This window comes from Montipora capricornis, chromosome 3, assembly GCF_036669925.1.
Source record: "Montipora capricornis isolate CH-2021 chromosome 3, ASM3666992v2, whole genome shotgun sequence".
Lineage (NCBI taxonomy): Eukaryota > Metazoa > Cnidaria > Anthozoa > Scleractinia > Acroporidae > Montipora > Montipora capricornis.
In genome coordinates, this window is record NC_090885.1 from 52,758,206 (window position 1) to 52,779,241 (window position 21,036).

At 38.7% G+C, this 21,036-nt stretch overlaps 1 protein-coding gene across 2 annotated transcripts in view; it reads left to right on the top strand.

The window, feature by feature from the left end:
* The first annotated feature begins 13,497 nt into the window (after positions 1–13,497).
* The window catches only part of LOC138043367 (endoplasmic reticulum-Golgi intermediate compartment protein 1-like), a 24,874-nt gene continuing 17,335 nt past the window's right edge, over positions 13,498–21,036 (top strand). The window contains exons 1-4 of one of the 2 annotated variants that reach the window (XM_068889604.1): positions 13,498–13,680; positions 16,091–16,152; positions 18,192–18,264; positions 19,493–19,581. In XM_068889604.1, the coding sequence (XP_068745705.1) occupies positions 13,661–13,680; positions 16,091–16,152; positions 18,192–18,264; positions 19,493–19,581 (244 nt within the window). In that variant the 5' untranslated portion in view covers positions 13,498–13,660. The remainder of the gene's footprint in view (positions 13,681–16,090; positions 16,153–18,191; positions 18,265–19,492; positions 19,582–21,036) is intronic. The other variant, XM_068889606.1, reaches the window with a different exon arrangement.

Here is a 21,036-nt window from a genome sequence, read left to right on the forward strand (position 1 = left end):
CATGTCAAACTAAAGAGCGTATTTATTCATGGACGTATTTCCATGGTGAGCTGAATCAATGCATGCGTAACATGTACTCTCTCTCTCTTTTTATATATATATATATTGTCGAGGATGAGGGTGAAAATGAGAATTCATTAAAATACCCTGAGATGTTCTGAAACGGCGTCGGCCCGTTTCTCTTCTGTTTCTTTGTCACGTACTTTTCTGCCTGCTAGAGTCCGCCATTCATTCAATCATTCATTTTATGAACTTTGCGTGTGGTAAGACACTTCGAAAAGCTCTTCATTTACATGTAATTAACGAACGTGCTTAATTGTAAACTGGAGACGGAAAAGTGAAGCGATCCTCGCTCTTATCTGGACAATTTAAGCAATGGTCTCTTATAGACACCTGACAAATTCGATGCAATGCTCTACCAACTTTGGAGCCACTTAGTTGTGAACAGGTCTGTTGGGCTCATGTGTTCCTTTCACGATCGTCTACAACCTTCTTCAGTCAAGTTGTCACGTTCGTGGTGGTTAACGTTAAACATGGATGTTTCCGGCTTTTGTTTGTTTCTGCGCTCTTGGATTAGCGATTGATACACAATATCTGAGAACTTTATTTTAGTCAGATAAGGGCAGTCTAGCCTCACCTGTAGTGTAGTGGCGTAGAAAATGGATTATTGTCGTCAGTGATTATTAGGTGTAGTGCGGCCTTTTGGGGGGAATCTATTGTTAGAGACAATTTATTCAAGTGTGTGGTGTGTGAAACAGTTCGCAATGTAATAACCGTTTTTAGTACACACTAAAACAGCGGATAGCGTTCAAAGCGCGCTCTGATTGGCTGCTCAAACTCCAGATATCCTTTGCTATTCACATCCGAGCAACTCGCGCGGGATTTGCGCCCGTAAATATTGTAATCATTACAGGAATAAATGATTTAAAATCGCCTTTTTGTAATGTATTATCTCACCGTTTTAGTATATATTACAACAACTATTCACCTCAGTCTAGGTGGCTAGTGGTCGATATTTACCACGTCACGAATATCCACCACTAGCCACCTCCACATCGGTGAATAGTTGTTAGATATTAATTTTGAGATTGTCGGTGGATTTACATCGCGGTTCTGCACCACCATTAATTTTTAAATGGTTGCTCTAATGTGTATTATGCTTCAGAACAATCGCCTCAATTTGTAGGTGTAAACAACTTTTATTCGCCCCCAACAGCGGGGTTTACAATGGAAAACAACAATGGTAATAGGTCAGCGGTGGTCGCCCCACAAACTGTAAGCAGACCACATGATATATTAATAACAATGAAATAATAATAAAATTTATGTTTCCATGATTTAACGCTGGTTAGCGCTAACCATCCTTCAAGAAACCCGGGCCTGATGCTTGATTTATCCACCGCATTTGATACTGTCAACCATAACATAAATAAATAAATAAATAGATAAATAAATAAATAAATAAATAAATAAATAAATAAATAAATAAATAAATGAACGCATTTATATAGCGCCATACTCCACTAATTGTCCGTGGCACTTAAGAATATCATAACACTTAAATAATGTAAAAAGCTACTTTATTCAATGCAATTCTAGCTAATAATAAAAACACAAATCAAGAGACTTCGTAAACAGGTATGTCTTAAGCTTAGTTTAAAATACAGTAACTTATTCCCCCAAATTTGGACCAGCAACGGAGTATACCCTATCACCATTGGTTTTTAAATTAGCTATGGGCTCATCAAGCAAATGCTTGATTGAAGATGGTAATACACAGCCCGAGTTCTTATACTTCAGCAGGTCTCTGATGTAGTTAGGTGCTTGACCGTTTAGAGCCTTATATGCCAGTAACAATATTTTAAAAATAATTCTATAGCGCGCAGGGAGCCAGTGTAAACGCCGAAGGATCGGTGTAATATGTTCATACTTTCTCGACACAGTAACGAGGCGAGCTGCTGAATTCTGCACAAGTTGAAGTCTATCAATCAGATACTTAGGAAGATCATAGTTTAGGGCATTGCAGTAATCTAAACGCGAGGTTATATAAGCGTGAGCGATCGTCATGATAAATATCAACTAATCTTGGCAATACCACAAATGCGGAAAAAAGCGATCTTGCGATCTTATACTATACTTCTAACTAGTTTAAGATTGTTACAGCGTTTTGGCTCATCTAGAACTGTTTTAAAATGGTTTGAGCCATTTCAAAATGGCAGAGCAGATGGTTGTCAATAATGCTAATAGACTACTTACAATCAGGGTCCACGATCAAAAGACTTAGTGCCACTTATCAAATATGGCCAAAAAGTAGAGAATTTACTGTGCATGTTTCCATTGTTATATGACCATCCCGTGTTCTTCTTTGACTGCCTTTTTCGCGCCCCTCGTAATGAAGGGGGGAGGGGGAGGAGGTGGCGGCAAAGCGGGAATTGTCCCAACAGTTTTGACCAGGATTGTCAGTTTCCTTTGAAACGCCTGCAGCTTGTTCAGAATACTGCAGCACGTATTGTATTGCATGTTAATCAGCAAGCATGACCACATAACGCTTAGTTACACTGGTTGCCTGTCGAGTTTCACACATTTTGTAAGGTTTTATTATTAGTCTGTAAGGGACTTAACCCTCATTGCGTTCCTGCCCCAATAGGTTGTTACAATTTCCTAAGTCTTGTGGAATAAGACATCTTTAGCTATTTTAAAAGGATGCTACGGTCGATTATTTCTTTTAACAGATAGTTAATGACGTATTTATTTCGCCAAGCACATTTCACATAGCTAGCTATAGATATGAGTTGTCGATATTAATTAGTTTTTAAGTCTTTCTTAACGAACACCGAAAGACACTTTGCCTGTGATCTGTTCTGCTACGGTCTGAATTGCCTTAGAGCCATACGTAGACTTAATAAGCAAAACACAGCATCCATACTTCCACTGTACTGCACGGAGCCACGGGTGGCAATCAAACCACCCCATCTGAAAGGACCTATTCCTATTCCGTGGGACTTGGAAGGAAATCGGATTCAGGCTAGGCTGATTTGGTCTATGTCCAAGTAGAGGTACCTGGGAACCAACTGCTTCAACAGACTCAACAGCATCATAATCCTGGCCACTCTCAAAACTCCTCTCAGGCTTTTCTGCAGCGCAAGACGTTTTTACTTTCTCATCCTCGACATTAGCCTTATTATCCTGGAGTATTACCCAGGAAAAGAGCGACTTCTGCTTCGATTTTCTGGGGGTTTTGATGGGACATTGCTCAGTTTAGATCATGTTCCAAAGACGAATCCAGTGCCGGAAGAGAGTGAGTCGCCTGGATGTCAAAACAATTTGACACATTTATATTTCTGTCTCATTTCTTGTTTGTTGTAATTTTTTAGCTGGTTTTTCCTGTACTGTTGTATCACCGAATAAAAAAAGGAGAAATATGAAATGTGTGCTGTAATTAAAGTTTATCAAGAATTATTCTACTTGAAATTATTGTCATCTTCATTGTTTCAAACATGAAATTCTATTTTCAACATTTTATACTTGTGTTTTTAGTTTTTAGGGGAAAACGAGGAGGGGCACGTCCCCCTCGGGCCCCTCCCCTTGCTACGGTCCTTCAGTTCCAGTGCGGTTAAAACACCAGAAATATCTGAGATTTCTGTGGAAGAGCACAGTGTGGAAGTTTGTTGGTTTTCCCTTTAGCCTAGCCAGTGCCCGAAGGGTCTTCACCAAAATTATCAAACCAGTAATATAGTAGCAGTGTTGTGTAAAATAGGAGTAAGACTAAAAATCTATTTGGACTGCTATAATATCCATGTATTTCATTTCATCTGCTGACATTTCTATATTTGTAAATGTTCCCGGCATGATGAATTATGATATGAGAAAAACTTTTAGAGCCTAAAAGAAACTTGCTCCTGTTGATCCCGACGACAGAAACTCGTTCTGGCGCTGGCTCTTCGGGAAAATGTGAAAATAGTAACAAACAATCCGGGAACACAACAGGATTAGTATACTGATGTTAGAAACTGAAACCGTACGCGTGAATTTACGGAATTGGGACACAGGTCAATGGTCAGTTACAAAATGACGTCTATTTTCACATACAACCCCCAAACGATCGTGATTTAGACATGCAAAGAAGCTTATACACAGTTTCGGATGTGGAAGAAAGACATTAATCGTATTGTCGATGGCCCAATGGCAGGAGAAGAGGACAAGATAAACTCAACACTGCTTTTATTTGGGCTGGCGCTTACGCCGAACAACTTGTCGAAGAGAAGTAAGCAGGGAACCCAGCACTCAAAATTGAGAAAGTCCCGGATCTTTTTGACACCCTCTACGTATTTCCGCGAAGCTCGCGAGGATAGCAGAAACCAGTTGAGAAATCCATATTTTTTTACAGTAGATTAATCGAACAGAGTTTCCAAAAGGCACAGAATTTCTAATCGTGGACAAACTCATAAATGGGTGTATCAACCTTGAATGTGAGAAGAAACTCATGGTCAAAGACAAATTTAAACGGATGTAAAAACTTGCTTCGATCTGTTACGTCAATGTAACTATGAAGAGATTTAGTGAAGTACAAGTTCATGCAACATGTTTATTTGCCACACAATTAATAATATTACAAAGACAATCAATAATAAGAATAAAGTCATTAATAAATAAAAGGACAGATGTTGCAATAATTGTGGCGAGAAGACCCAAATAAATATTTCTTCAACTTGCATTTGCTAACATTATTATTGCCTTTTCTGTCCGACTAGATGGGTGATACTAAAACCATTAGACCCTTCGCCCTCAAGGGCCACGGCTCAATAGCTCATTCGGCTTCGCCTCAAGGGCTGTTGACCCGTAGCCCTTGCGGGCTAAAATGTACAAAGGAATAAGGTGTATTAATAACCAGAGTTTTGAAGCAAGCAACCGTGGACAATCTTGAGGGGGGTATGGGGGGGGGGGGGGGGGGGTTAAGATCACGTTTCACATAAAATAAATCGGGCTTTTCGCGTTTAACGTGCTAAAAACCCGCATTTTCTCGAGTAACGGACAAGCATTTGGCTATTTCACGGAGGTAAGAACAGCTTAATAACTGATGAGGCCTTAGACTTACCTCTTATGGCCACAAAACAGCCCTAAATGACGTATGTTCTTATGATACGTCCTGATCGTGTTCTCGGAGCCATAAAAAGAAAATATTCCCTCGATTCCTAGGCACTAACATTTTTATACTTCTCTGGTTCTTGCCTTTGTGCACTTTTATCCTAAACATAGAAATTTAGTATGCTGGTCACTGGACATGTGACCTCCAAGACTTCCGAACCAACCGCCATATTAAAACTGTTCCCACAAGACCCTGGGGACTGTGGGATCGTGGGATCGTGTTCTCGGAACCATAAAAAGAAAATTCAGATCTCTGTTATTCCCTCCAACTTCTTGACTCCATTCCTTGGCACTAACATTTTCATACTCCTCTGGCTCTTCTCTTTGTGCACTTGTACTTTTGATTGATTTATTTATCCTAAACATAGAAATTTAGTATGCTGGTCACTGGACATGTGACTTCCAAGACTTCCGAACCCACCACCATATTAAAACTGTTCCCACAAGTCCCTGGGGACTGTGGAAACCTACAGGGGAGTCCTGGGGAAAGGTTCATCCCCAGATTCTTTGACCTTTGACAGGAAGTCAGGGTTGATAAGGATTCATTACGGCAGCCACTAGCTGTGTCCGGAAATAGGGTAGATAGCTCTTCATTTTTATGGTAGCAGATAGTTTCTTTTTCTCGGACATAAGATAGAAGCAAATTCACATTTCACAAAACAAAAAAGGCTTCAATCGCGCTTCACATTAATAATAAAATCCCGATTCACGATCGCGTTGTAAGAAAAAAGACATTAACGTTTCACGAGAATTAAAAAAGTCCGATCACTGCTAACGAAATACCCTATACCCCCCTCAATCTTCCTGTCGGTGCACATTGGATCAGTGGCTTGATCTGATAGGCGTAATTTCAAGTTGAGAAGCTAAATATTTTGAGTAAGAGCCGATACAACTTAAGACTTGATTTTAGTGGTGTACTATATTTCGGCTGGCCAAACCAGCCTTCTTCAATGAGAACAATGAGAGTTTTCATTGGATTGCTTCTATGTACATATATATAGTAAATGGATGTCGACGTAATACTGGAAAAAATGTAGTAAAATATGGACCGTAGTCACAACAAATTTGAATTCAAATACTAAGAGTAACGGAAAAATAACAGAAGGGACTGTAATAAATAAACTAAAATCTAATACGTTTCCTCGCGGATATTTAGACCGTTGGGATCAATAGTCCTGCCTTTGAAATTAAAAAAGCTTCCCTGGCCAACGGATCGAGTCTCTGGTGAAAAATATTTTTTCGATATTTAATCCAGTATGATTACGTCGACATCCATTTACTATATATATGTACATAGAAGCAATCCAATGAAAACTCTCATTGTACCTGAAGAAGGCTGGTTTGGCCAGCCGAAATATAGTACACCGCTAAAATCAAGTCTACGTTGTATCGGCTCTTGCTCAAAATATTTAGCTTCTTAATAACCAGGACACGGTTGTTCAAAGGGTGGATAACGCTATCCACCGGATTAATCACTGTTCAGCGGATAAACACTAGCAAAACCAATTGAATTATCCAATTGATGGTGATTTATCCAGTGGATAGCGCCGATTGCATCTACCCGTGAACGTACGCGCTCAAAACATGTTTTCACGTGACGTCAAAAGTTTGCTCACCAAGTGTCAAATTAACCAAGACGTTTTCCCGCCCAAAAGAGAAATTGCCTTGATCGTTGTTCACTTTAATAGTTATTGCAACCGAATCATCAAATGAAATCGCTTCAGCAATAATGGAGAGCCGAAAAACGCATTGAGGATTTTCTTAGAAAAGCCGACGAAGAAGTTATTAATATAATCAGGTGAATTACGAAACAAAGGCTTCACGTCAACGGCAAGCGAAAAATACTTAACTGAAAATGATCTAGCTGGAATACCTGAAGGACGTAATTGACTAATTCTGAAAATAGACCTTTTCAGGGTTCCTGACGCCATCTTGGTTGTGTGGCAAACGCCGCATAAATTACAGTGAACGTATGGGATTTTGGCCGAATTCAACGCTCTCTAACTCCGCTGCAAAAGGACAGATATGAAGAAAATTAAAATGTCTTTAGTCATTTTATTAATACCATTCACTAAACGGAAAATTAGATCATTGCACAAGGCACAACTTCTGAAATTTGGATATTACAAATCTCCTTATGTCACTTCACAAAACGTGGCATTTGCATACTCAGACCTTAAAGGCTTTATAATAGTTTAAAGTCGGAAAAATTCCCATACATTCACAGTCATTTAAGCCGTGTTTGCCCCCAGCCAATATGGCGTCAGAAGCCGTTAAAAGGGGCACTTACCATTTGTCAGAAAAGCCAGTTGTTCCAGTGGGAAAACAAATGGAACGGTTCACACCGACGGAAATTTTCCGGAGAAAAAGGACAACTTTCGAAGGTTAATTTTTTTCCACATTTGCCGAAACGACCGGAATTTTCTGTACGTACCATTTGTTTGCACCACTAGAACCAGGCTCCGATGTGAGGATTAGATCACTTCACTTGGCGGGCATTGCCGCAACATTTATTTGTACCCAGACTCTTACGGCATTCGGAAATGGACTCACAAATTGAACGGCTCACTCCTACCTTTCTTAGGAAGTCTTTATTCTTTTGGTCTTGAAGTTTTGCCTTGATGTTTTGGAGTTTCGTCATAGTGTATTGTGGAAACATTATTATGTGGTGAGGTTTTGTCATTGTGTGGTATGGTGTGGTTTTGTCATTAGGTGGTGAGGTTTTGTCATTATGTGACGTGGTTTGCTGGTTAAGTGCTGTGTTGAGGTCTTCTTTTGACGTGCTGTGTTTATAATCATATAAAGAGAGAAACTGGACGTCACATAAGAGAACCTCACCACATAAAATGTAAACACAGCAAGTAAACCATCAAACCTCATCACAGGATGACAAAAGCTGAAAGTACAATGACAAAACAACACCACACAATGACAAAAGCACACCACAAGACAAAGCTTCAAGACCAAAGCATAACGAATACTCAAGAAAGTTATGGCTTTCCATAGTTTCCCATTTCTTTTGTAGGAAATGTCCAGTACCATCTGTCAAAGATGTCTCACCAAAAAATTCCGGTTAAATGGCAAGGACCCAAGGATCTATGGCTAGCTGCATTAAAACACCCGTCCGAAACCATGAAAGGTCTAAAAACAAGTTTCCGTTATCCTCTGAGAAACGTCCCACCTCTACATCTCTGCGGCAAGGAACAAAATTGTCCTTAGCGTTGGCGAAACAAGTAGCGTTGAAAAAAAAAACCGCAAGGTGACGCAAGCGTTTCGTTCGCATGAATCAGATGAAAATTAGTGTCCCCTGGAGAAAGATTCATTTCAAGAAAAACGCCACGGCATAGAGGAAAAACTTGCCGAAGCAGCTGATAAAAGGAAGGTGCTCGAAGACTGTTACCGAAGAATGAGGGAGGCGGCTTCTGAAAATAACCTTTCCCGGCCAAAGTAACGATGTAGCAATTGCCATTACCAAAATCGCACTGTTCGCAGTTGTCAGACGGAAAAGTGCGAGACGGTTTTTTTTCTGTAGAGAATTAGCACGACATCCTGACGAAAAGGTGAAGCTTCAAGAGCAAAAAAAACAAAATCATAAAAAGCATTGGAAACATTAGTAAGTAAACTTGAGCAAGAACCTATTCAGCCATTGTTCAACAGAGGACGTCCATAGAAGTTACGTTAAAGAAGGCAAGGGAGGCCCACAAGAGCGAAGAAGATGGGGTCTCTGCTCGGGTCTGTTCACAAAACTATTGGAAGATATGTTACTTGAAAAATATCCAAAATAATTCGAGAAATTGGCTGAAAGTTCAACAGGACATAGCGTTTGTAAAGAAATCAATGAAGGGCAGTGGACAACTTCGACGACAAATTGTGAAAACTCTCCTTGAGAGAAAAACATATCTCATGTGATAACGACAAGCGTCTCAAAAAATGGACTCTGAACTGTGCTAGGCCAACCATCTCAACTGCAGCAATTTGCCCGCAAAGCAGAGTCCTGTTGAGAGCTACAGAATTAATTTCCCTGATCGCCGAAACTCAACTAGCTTTTCCAATTTCTGGTTGTCACTAAACACACCAGAGGAAGAGGAAGAACAGCTTTGCATGGCTAATTAACAATTGTCTCTTGGTTGCACACCTGATGATAATCATGGAGATCACACAGACCAAACAAAAGAAGCAGCCAATATTTTCCTATCCATCAAGTCTTCAAAGAAATGAAAAAATTAAAAGAAACTTTGACTTCGCGTGGTATTTTACCAAGGTGACAGCTACTTTTTGAATTGTCGACCGACATTCATTTTTCCCGTTCTTGTGGTAAATGTTTTAAGGTAGCTCAAACCAGTTTCAACACTTGAAAAAAACGTTCTTATAAGAAGGATTGACAGTACAACACTTAACAGGAACATTGTGGTACCATATCAAACATCAATTATTGCTGAAAAAGATTTGGTCATTTTTGTGACGTAAAGAGTTACCGTTACAACGGGAAAGCCTTGCAAAAACACCACATATTTTGGCTTTAGCTGCTCATATCCCAAAAGCGAACTCGATTACCCCCATTCTTTATTTCTGAAATGTAATCAGCATGCAAGAATGAAACTTTCTGCAAAGTTTAAAAAATTCTGTGGAGCGGATTCAGAGCCACCTAATATAATTGAAAATTTAAGGTAGCTCTGAATCGGCTCCACAGAACTTTTTTACATTTTGCAGAGAGTTTTATCTTGGCCTGCTGATCTCTTTTGAGCAATAAAAAATTGGGGTAACTGAGTTCGTTTTTCGGATATGAGCAACTAAAGCCAAAATATGGGCTGTTTTTGCAAGGCTTTCCTGTTGCCGTGGTAACTTGTTACGTCCCAAAAATGAATGCATCTTGTTTAGCAATAATTGATGTTTCACATGGTACGATAACGTTGGTCAACGTTGCTGTTACTTGATAAAGTGTTGTAGTGTCAATCCTTTTATGACAAGGTCTCTTGAAAGTGTTGAAACTGGTTTGAATTAAACGAATTGAAATTCATTTGAAATTTTTAAAATTCTGTTTGGGTTTGTTTATAAGCTTAAGTTTAGGATTATTATGAGATAACAGCTAGGGTCCGGTTTGTGAATATTCACGGTCAATTTACCGTTTATCCAGTTCAGTAATGTTGACGTTTAGGAACAGATAATTCATACATTCTTTCGGACTGTTCATGTATAGTGTTAAAATGAACGGTTGTCATTGTTATTATTTGATTATTGCCAGGACATTATACGAGGGCATAAAAGTAGTGACTGTGCTTTTGCGACTTTTAATAAGACATGAAGATTTTCCGCAACTGCACTACTTTTCCTGGGAACAGGACTTCTCCCAGAAAAGTTGGGTGAGGTGCGTGACCCGCGTACTGTAACCCTTATTCTATTTCAAACCAAAATCTGCGATTTTCCCTACCCTAATTTAGACCTGACCAAAACCTTGATACCCTGTTTACGACCTATTTTCATATTTTCAGACCTATTTCAGCCATTGCAAGGTTGGCTTTGTTGATGTCTTATCGCATAATGATGAAAAAAAAAAAAAGGTTCTTCTAAAAACATACCCAATTCAAGACTTGAGTGAACAAACCATACCCTATTTCTGACCAAAATGGTCAAAATCGATACCTTATTTCAGACCAAAACGAGTAAAAACATCGAGTTGGTGTTTGTGTCACCTTGCTTTTTTCGTTGTACTTGCCGTGGGAAAACGGCTGTGCTGTTCCCAACCCAGCTTACCGCATGTCTTGCATGTGAAGCTGCCAGTTAAAGGGGTGCCTAAAACACCCGCCTGGTATGTTAGCTACAGCATGCTGATGACACCCAAGAAGGCCGAAACAGCTGTCCATGGTTGCTCATTGACCGGGTAAAATGGTTGTGAGTATGTAAGATGTGTTGGCCACACCGGGCTGGTGTTTGGGGGAGTCACCTTGCTTTTTTTCGTCGTACATTAAAAACCATACCCTTTGGGGCCGCACATACCTATATAGCCCATAGAAGGGAGTCCTCCCCCACCCTCCTTTTCGGGAGTTGCGACCACTTGAAAGTCTGGAAATTGTTGATGTTGATAGTTCTTCAACGGTCACCATGACTGGCCAAAATAATCACAAAATTCTGTAAGAGAGGACGAACGTCTTGATTGTACCATCGTCTCTAAAAGAATAGAATCTTGAAAAGTACATTCTGGAACTGTTCGAACGTGATTCAACTTGTCGGGAGCGGTGCTTCCAGTCAATTAAAAGTTGTATTGAATAACGATATATGAAAGTGCGCTCTTGCCGATGCGTAATCTTCGCCCAACTTCGGAAAAAGAATAACTCTGTGCAAGTTTTATCACTTGATTCCACAAATAACTCGAAACTGGAACGCCTCTCTCATAACTTCTTCCTTTCTTGTTAACTGAAAACATCGTATCGATATCCTTTCGATAACTTAAGGTGGCTTGAACCAGTTTTACCACTTCAAGAGACTTTCTTATTAGAAGGGTTATAACGACAGCACTGTATCACGTAATAACCATGATATGGTACCATATGAAACAATAATTATTGCTTAACAAAATGCGCGTACTATTGTGGCTCAATAGGTTACCATGGCAACATGAGAACTCTCCAAAAACAACGTATATTTCGTCTTTACTGGTTTATATATCGAGAATAAACTCGGTGGCCCCAATTTTTTATTGTAGAATAGTAATTAGCAAAGTTTTAAAAAATTCTCTGGAGCCAATTCAGGTAATTTTTGCGAAAATTTAAGGTAGGTCTGAATTGGCTCCCAAGAATTTTTTAAAACTTTGCTAATAGTTCCATCTCAGATTGCTAATTACTATCCTACAACAACAGATATAAACAAGTAAAGACGAAATACAGGGTGGTTTTGGAGAGTTTTGATGTTGCCATGGTAACCTATTAAGTCACAATAGCGGGAGAATTTTAAGCAATAATTGGTGCTTCATTTGGAACCGTAACATTGCTGTTACGTGATACAGTGTTTTAGTTATAACCCTTCTCATATGAATGTCTCTTACAGTGTTGAAACTGGCTCTAGCCACCTTAAACTTCTCTTTTGGGCAGGGAAACTTCACTTGCTGAGCAAACGTTTGACGTCACGTGAAAATGGTCAGTATAAAGCCCGGACTGCGGACCGAGTATAAAACACGGACTGAGTATAAAATGCGAAGCAAAGGCTGCGGACTATGCACAAAACTCGGACTTAGTACAAAACACTGTGAAAAAGGCACAGAGCAACGAAATAGCGACAGTGTGATGCAAAAAGACGCAGATTTCTTTAGGCTGCTGTGCTCGAAACGGCAATCAATAAGAAAGGCAAAGTAAATTTTCTTCTTGGGAACTGTGATGGTTGGGGTCAATGGTTTGTTTTGTTGCCTTTGTAAGCCAACATCATCATGGAGTAATCGTTTTGTGACAGCAACTTCTTAAGCCGCGGCTACACGAGCGATTTCTGCTCGCGCTGGTGATGCGATTTTTTCAAACTTTTGTCGCGTCGCCAGCGCGACATGAAAATCGCACGTGTAGCCGCCCTTGAACTGGCGACGCGACGGGTGAAAAAATCACAAGAAAAAGTCGCCAGAGTTGAAACTTTCGCGACAAAATGACAGAGATAGTTGCCCGTGTAGCCACCCTGCAACTTTTTGCCCGCGCTTGCGACGCGACTAAAGACTAGTTAGCCAATGAAATTGAACTGGGAACGTCTCTTGAAGTATGCGATTCGCGAGGCCTTCAATTTGTCGCCAAAATTTGTCACAAGTGTAGCCACCCTGGCGCGCGGGCGACGCGGCAAAATCTGAAAAAAATCGCATCACCGGCACGAGAAAAAAACGCTCGTGTAGCCGCGGCTTAATAGCTAACACATTTCCTAAACAAGTATGCGTTTATATCTGGCCCGGGTTGCTCGAAGCATGGTTAGCACTAACCGGCGTCAATACCATGGAAACCTATAGGTTTTGATACCTCTTAACCAACGGTTAGCTTTAACCAAGCTTCCAGCAACCGGTCCCTGATGTCATGCACTCGTTTGTCATCGCTGTTTGTGTCAAGTTATTTCTGATAAAACTGAAATGGCCAAAGAAAAATAGTATTTACTAAATGATAATTCGTTTTGCCCTTACACTCTTCTACTCTATATATCTTTCAAGAACTTATCAACGAAAATTCTGTAAAAATGGAAATTTTTTCAGGCAAAGGAAACGGATCATGGTGCTTGGTGAAAGCTTGGTGAGCCTTTCAGGGCTTCGTCACGCGTTCCTTCCCCCGCGAGCTCGTACTCAATCTTCCTCGTTTTGCTGTTTTCTTTTGGAACGCCTGGCAGAAAAATTAAGCCAATCGTCGCTCACCGCGTATAAAAAAATGTATGACGGATCTGTATGGCGGCAAAACATTCAGAAACGTCAGGTTTATGTCTTGTCCATTATTTAATTTCTATGTTATTTTCGGTGTTTGAATCTATCTGAGAATTGTTTTGCTTCGATAAGGATCGGAGAAAAATGCAGTTTGATGTTAGAAGGTAGGAGTTTAGATGTAACGTGTGCATTATATTTCGTGCCAAACCGAACTGGTCCACGTGTCAAAACAAGCTGGCTTATGTTGATTCATATGCAGGAAAATTAAACTGGTGGAAATATATTGTGTGTTTTAAGAAGAAGCATCGTTAGCTTGTTTCTTAGAGTTTAATTTCAGTGTCAAACCAAACTCGCCTTAGGGTTTAAAAGGTGATTAATTTGCTGTACGTACGTTAAGACATACCTCAAATCTTTTTAAGCTTAGTGCTTGATGTTTTGGTCCAAGGCGATGAGTTGAGGGAAGCAAAAATAAAAATGTCCCGAAAGATCAAAACACCTGCAGTAATTCGATCCAATATTTAGGTTGTAGCGTGCATAGCACTTTGTATTTGATGATGGGGAGTTTGAGAATTAATGTTAATATTTTGCTCTTCGTCACGTTAGTCTTTTCTTTCAGTTTTTTTGTACTTCCTAATTCTTGATTATTTTAATGAATGTAAGCCGAAATAAAGAAAGTTAAATTTTAATTAACCGGGCCAAAATTGAAACTAGAACCAAAACTCTTGTTTTGCACATGAATTTCACTGCGTTCTGACCATGTGAGTGGATACCATCTTTTGAGAGCATACTGAAAAGTATACCTTTGCTTGATAAAAGGTGGAAGTAGAATAATCTTCTTGTGTGATTTTACTAGTTTCATGTTGTGTGTAATCGCAAAACATTTTGGTGCGTCTGCAAACCTTTATGTATCTATGGTAGGGGCTCTGCGGGTGAATGGGCCCTTGATGTAAAAAGCTGCATTAAATTTTTATTATTAAGCGTAAAAATTACAATTTTGATTGGTTTAATTCACTTGCCAAGTTGTTATTGGACAGTTTAAACCGGACAGTTCGATAAGCCAATCACATTCGAAGTTATAGTTTAAATCATCAAATCACAACCTTGGTTTCAATCACCATAGAAACAGTGTACAGACTTCTAAATTGGGACTTTCTTTCTTTCTTTCTTTCTTTCAGAGTGAAATTAAACAATAATTATTATTTATGCTCTTTTGCATTCTTTTACTACAAATTTTCCCTTTGATCCATAACTTGGCTCTTCTTCTTTTCTCGGAAATTGTAATTTTTATGATTAATTGGTAAGAGGACTTCATGTCATTCAATTTGGTCTGAAATCATACCATAAACACCCACAGATTGGACTGCAAGCAGTCTCTCTTGCTCAAAGTCGTTAAACAAACACTTGAAAATGGCTGAAACTGCGGGTCCCATATACCGTGGCGTTTGTTAGAGCGAAAATTGACTAACCAACGCCCGGGGTATTTGCGACCTGCAGTTTCTTCTTCATCCACTGTTCATCAACATTAACTCTAATAACATTGAAATGGAAAATTCATCAAAGTCTTACCCACAATTTTAGCATTTTAATATAATGAACATCATTTCTACCAACTTTGACATATGATTGATCTTTTCTGGTATTTGTTGGCAGGAATTTCTTCATTCAACACAGTTTTTCCATAGATTTAGGCATTATAGCAAGAATGTGAGCAGAAAGTTTGTAGCTTAGTAACCAGGCATTAGATCAGATGCAAAGGTGGAAAACTGGACACCGGAAGTGGCCATTTTCTAATGTTTCAGCAGATAAGCTGCACCCCTGATTTCTTGCGACAATTTTTGGAAAAAAGGTGCAGTTTATCTGCGGGTGTTTACGGTACTCGTGATAAACAAATCAGACTCCTGCTGTGTGGTTGTCCGATTTTGTTATCACTTGTATGATTACAGACCGAATTGGACTCCACTCAGTTCTATTACCATTACAAAAAAATCATTATCAAAGTAATCTTTTTGCTTATATAGGAGGTTTGTTTCAGAAAATAGAATACAAAGGTTATTGTTTGTAAGCAAAGCAAACTAAAGCATCTAAAAGATGTCTAAAATTGGGCATTACAAAACCATGAAACAGCGAAACACTGCAACAGCGAAACAAAACACCTAATCATGCCTAAAACCCTATTGCTCCTAATCTCAATCTTAATCTGAATCCTAATCTTAATTGCAATTAATTAGGACCAATAATGTTTTAGGCCTAATTAGGTCCAAAATGATATCCAATCTCAAAACCCAACTTTTGTTGGTTAGTGTTCAATGTTTGGTGGGGTCATGTACATGGTGTATTGTTCAGTGTTTCGCTGTTTCGTGTTTAAATAATGTCCTGTAAAATTTGGAGCGTGCAGTAATATATAGAATACACTTAGAGCAATTATTAAAGAATGTTATTGAGAGAGCATGCCAGCTGACATATTACTATTTTATTTTGACGGCAACCTTAATTAAATGCAATGCATAAATTTATACTAAAGAAAAACATTTGGTTAAATGAATCGTTGACAGAGATTAACCCTTGCTATTTCAGATTTGATGTTTATAGAAAAATTCCAAAGGATTTAACAGAACCTACCCTGACGGGAGCTGTTAGTAAGTTTTGTACATACAGGCTGTACATGTATACAGTCATTACTTTTTGGTCAGCTTTTATAGTTGTTTATTAAAATAGCAATTTGATGATCATATATTACCGGTAAGCACCGTATTTGGTAGACCAGTTTAGCTTGATGGTTTTGAGTGAATTTCACTTGGTGTGTTAGAATTTGGTATTATACTGTATATATTAAGCATGATGTGGGCTTCATTGAGAACATACATACAACCAGTCTGCTCTGATTTATCTTTCCTTAGTACATAATTATACGTAAGTCCTTGCTATACTGTAGTCTTATCTCTGGCAGTGCTCTGAGTACCAATAATTTCAAAGTCCTGTTCTTTGTACTGATATTTGTGCCACGGTAACCCATTGACCCCTGTCTAAGGCCAGACAATAAACACTTAATGACTGGTCCCGAGGGAAACAGTTAAGTTTGTTTCCCAAGAATGTCAATGTTTCCCAGAGGCCCAGCTGAGGAAAACATTGAAATTCAAGGGAAACAAAATTAACTGTTTTCAGAGGGACCAGTCGTAAAGTGATTTATTACATAGCAGGAAAAGAAAAACGTGCAATGGCAACAACAACGGCAGTCGTCGGTCAACATTCGTGGGTAATGGTACACTGTTTAACCCTCATAGATTTTGCGTTGTTGCCTGCTCAGAGACTTGGCAGTAATTATAAACAGTTTATTGTTAGATGTCATGTGACCTCGAAGTAACTAATGAGAGTGCACGCTGTGTGGGGAAAAAATTCAGCTATATAACTATTTTTACTTGACGTCAACTCGGGGCATTCTAGGGCATTTGAGATGTCAGTGAGTTAATTAAGCAGTCAAGAACTACATGTATGTCCCTCCATTTACCCATTGACCCCTGGGAGTGAGAATCTATTGAGGTGTCAATGGACTAAAATTCTGTTATCAGTAATAATGCTGCATCTGTTAAATTAGTCTAGTATAAAGATGGCATACAGTAATGTGCCTGGACAAACTATCCAGTTTGGTGAGTCTTTGGAGACATACTAAAGTGCCTGGATATTTTGCCAAGGCACATAGTGCGTCTTGTGTCCATCTTTGTACCAATCAGATGAACGTAACAGATGCAGAAAAAAAGTTTGTCCAAGCTCCTCTGAGGCGAATAATGCGTACCTAGTATAAAAATGGCAATTAATATGTACATTATTACCCCTCTGTAATATTTTTTGTGAAAAGAATTTATTCATAAGGTTAATTAATTTAAATGTTTCCCACCCAACATTATTTTTTGCTCATACAGTACATGTATTTTTGGGAAACATGTACAGTTTTTAAAAATAATGCAAAGAAGATTGAATACAGCTTATCCCAAAATGGCTGCCATTTTAGTATTCTTTTGTTTCCTTGCAAATTAGGCGTTGTTGCCTCATCTTAAATTATTTAACCTTGAACAAGGCATCCAGGGCTAATTTGCGAGCAAACAAAAGAATACTAAAATGCATTGCTCGAAAAATATTTTAATTTCACCTTGCTGGTTGGGCAAGTAACTCTCAAATTTTGTTTACCCAGGGCACTTTGATATATCATTGTTGAGTTAATTTTTGTATGGCGACACTGCTTGCAGAAAATTGCTAAAATTTTAAGAAATAAACAGAGCATTGTTGTGCCCAACGCGGCTATTTCTAATCCTGGATCGGGACAGATTACGCCTGCTAGGCAACCACTTCTGAGCCGTGAGAGCGCATCACAAAATCAACAAAACAAGGCTATAAATTGTAATTTTCGTCAAGCTTCATCTAAACACTTGATTATCCTTGAGCCCTTTCTTCTCAAAATTATCATTATCAAAAATTTAGTTGGCGAACGGCTTGCCTGGGCTCTTGCCCATGGGGCAAGTAAGGGGAGATAGGTACTTGCCCGAGGGGAAAATCTACATGTCCCGCACGACCGGACGGGGTTTTTTTTCGAGCCCTGTAAAATGGTGGCCATTTTGGAATAAGGTATAGATTAGTCACATTCAAATGATATAACCATTATTATGCTTTTAAATTCCTACAGTCTCTATATGCAGTGCCCTGTTCATAGTGTTCCTGTTGTTATCAGAATTCTACAGCTTTATAACAACAGATCTGTAAGTATAAAAGTTAGAGATAACAAGTTAAACCGACGTTTCGGAGTAGACATCACTCCATTATCAAGGTAAAAATGTTCTACGATGCTAAAATTACAGTATTAAAAACGATTGACGCTAAGAATTAACATAATAAGCACGTGCGAAATTGGCTATAAGAATACTTTAGCACGAATGGAATCCGATTGCACATTGAGGCTAGGCTTAAGTGTTCTTATAAATAACATTTCATACACTAAGCAATCAAATTTGTTTTTACACTTTTTGAGCACCTCAAAGCGTTTAAGCAGGTCCCGAGGGATCGACCCGTGTGCGTTCTTATAGTGTCTGGCAATAGCCGAGGACTGTTGCCAGACAGTCCTCGGCTATTGCCAGACACTATAAGAACGCACACGGGTCGATCCCTCGGGACCTGCTTAAACGCTTTGAGGTGCTCAAAAAGTGTAAAAACAAATTTGATTGCTTAGTGTATGAAATGTTATTTATAAGAACACTTAAGCCTAGCCTCAATGTGCAATCGGATTCCATTCGTGCTAAAGTATTCTTATAGCCAATTTCGCACGTGCTTATTATGTTAATTCTTAGCGTCAATCGTTTTTAATACTGTAATTTTAGCATCATAGAACATTTTTACCTTGATAATGGAGTGATGTCTACTCCGAAACGTCGGTTTAACTTGTTATCTCTAACTTTTATAGTTTTATGTTTTAAGAAATCTCTTTTAATACGAGATCTGTAAGTAGAAGGGTTTTTTATTGTTGTTGATCTACCACCCACCTTGATACCAGTTTCTTTAAAGTAAGAACGTCAAATTTAAATGACTTCACTTCTAGTGAAAAAAATCTCAAGGTAAAAATGCCTCAGAGGCTCATACGATATCTTATGTGAATAGAGAGATAATTTATTAGCATTGCTTTTATTAGAATTGGCAAAAGGTTAATTCCTCGTTGCTGCTCATTGTCATGAAGCCTGAAAATTCTCTCTCTTTTGAGAAGTTCCTTGTTTAGTGTAAGTTAAGTTAATAATTAACACTTTCCACCATAATTCATTATAAGTAAAATAAAATGTTGCAAGAAAGGAAAGAAGAAAAAACTAAGTACATGTAGCAAATACATAACCTCCTTGGTTTTAATGGTTCAATGTGACTGTGAGGCATTTTGTTTTTGCAACACGAGACCTTGTGAATAGAATTTCTCAAAATTCACTACATTTACATCAATCTTTTCAGTGTTAGTGAGCTGTTTGTAGATAATCCAACGGAAAATGACCGACTAGACGTTAAAGTTAATCTCACTTTACCAAGAATGAGATGTGAACGTAAGTACACAGAACTTGTTAGCCATGTACATGTACTCTTTCATTTACTCTGAATGGTTTGTTTAACAGTCACTGCGCATGACAAAATTACCAGTACATTGTACTTCAGACATGAAAAATGGAAAAAATGTCAGCGCTGTAAGTTTGTTCAAATGATGAGGATTAATGAGTGCAAGTGTTTTAGCAGCTTTGAAACCCTGAGGCATGGCCAAGTGATCCTAAACTTTATGTAAATTGCCATTGACTTCAAATACAGCCATTCCAAGGAGTACGTTTTGTAATTTACTGATGTACATGTATTTACAAAAATTGAGCTTTGTTTTTGATGTAAGTACATGTACATGTACATGTATGACAAACAAGAATTTTTAGTTTCCTTAAATTTTATGGCTTTAAGAATTAACTTACTTAGGGAGTAGTGTCGGGTGTATAGAGAACGTCAGTCAGAGTTAAGATTTTACTTAAGGATCAGATTGGGCAAAAACAACATGGATTCAAAGTGAGCGTTCTGTTGGCTGAAAAATTTACTTATTAATATTACTTTACTTATTAATAGGGAGCCCAGGTGCTGCCAGAGAATTCAATTAAATACATGTACATGTATCCTTTCCGTAAGCCTTGGCCTTCCCTCTCAGTTCGTTGCAGGTGTACGCAAGTGTTGCAAAATCAAATGCTAACACTACATTTAATGTGTGCAACATGAAAGCACAGCCACTGAATTTTGGGATGATGGCATGTATTGTCAAGTTCCCTAAATATACAGGTTAAATTTACCCTTAGTCTACGACTGTTGCTCTGTGAGGTACATACATGTACATGGACAAATTTTACATTCTACTTTGTGTGGCATGCTATTTTAAGGTAGCTCAACCCAGTTACAGTTCTTTCAAAAAACTGTACTATTTACAGTGTACAAGGACTGAATCTACAAAACTGTGTGTCTGAACATGAGGAACAACAGTACTGTATTCCTGTACCATGCAGGGATCCACATTTGCAATCGTCCCGTCGTCCCAGATGACTAAAAACCGCCCCGGACGAGTGTAATAACTCGAAAGGTCATCTGTTGGGCGAGTGAAGTTTTAATAGATGTCTTTTTATGAATGCCATCAAATGTTATATAATTTAGAATGTACTTTCGTTCTGATGGCTTTTCGTTCAATGGAAACTTCCAGAAAATAAGGAATAAACATGCAGCTTTCCTCAGAAATGAAATCCTCAGTTTGGGTGCCATCTTTGAGCATGCGGTATTTTCCATGTAACAACTGCTGGCTCAATTTTCATGTATCTCACTGCTGGCATGGTTGTCAGCAAGTCGGTTAGCAAAGAGCAAAGGGTGACTTGTGATCTCAGCTGATGGAGCGAGTTTCAATTGAGTGTCGTAAAACCAAAACCAAAGTAATTACTTTGGCCAATTAAAAAGGAATGAGGCAATTTGGCAAACCAATCAAAACT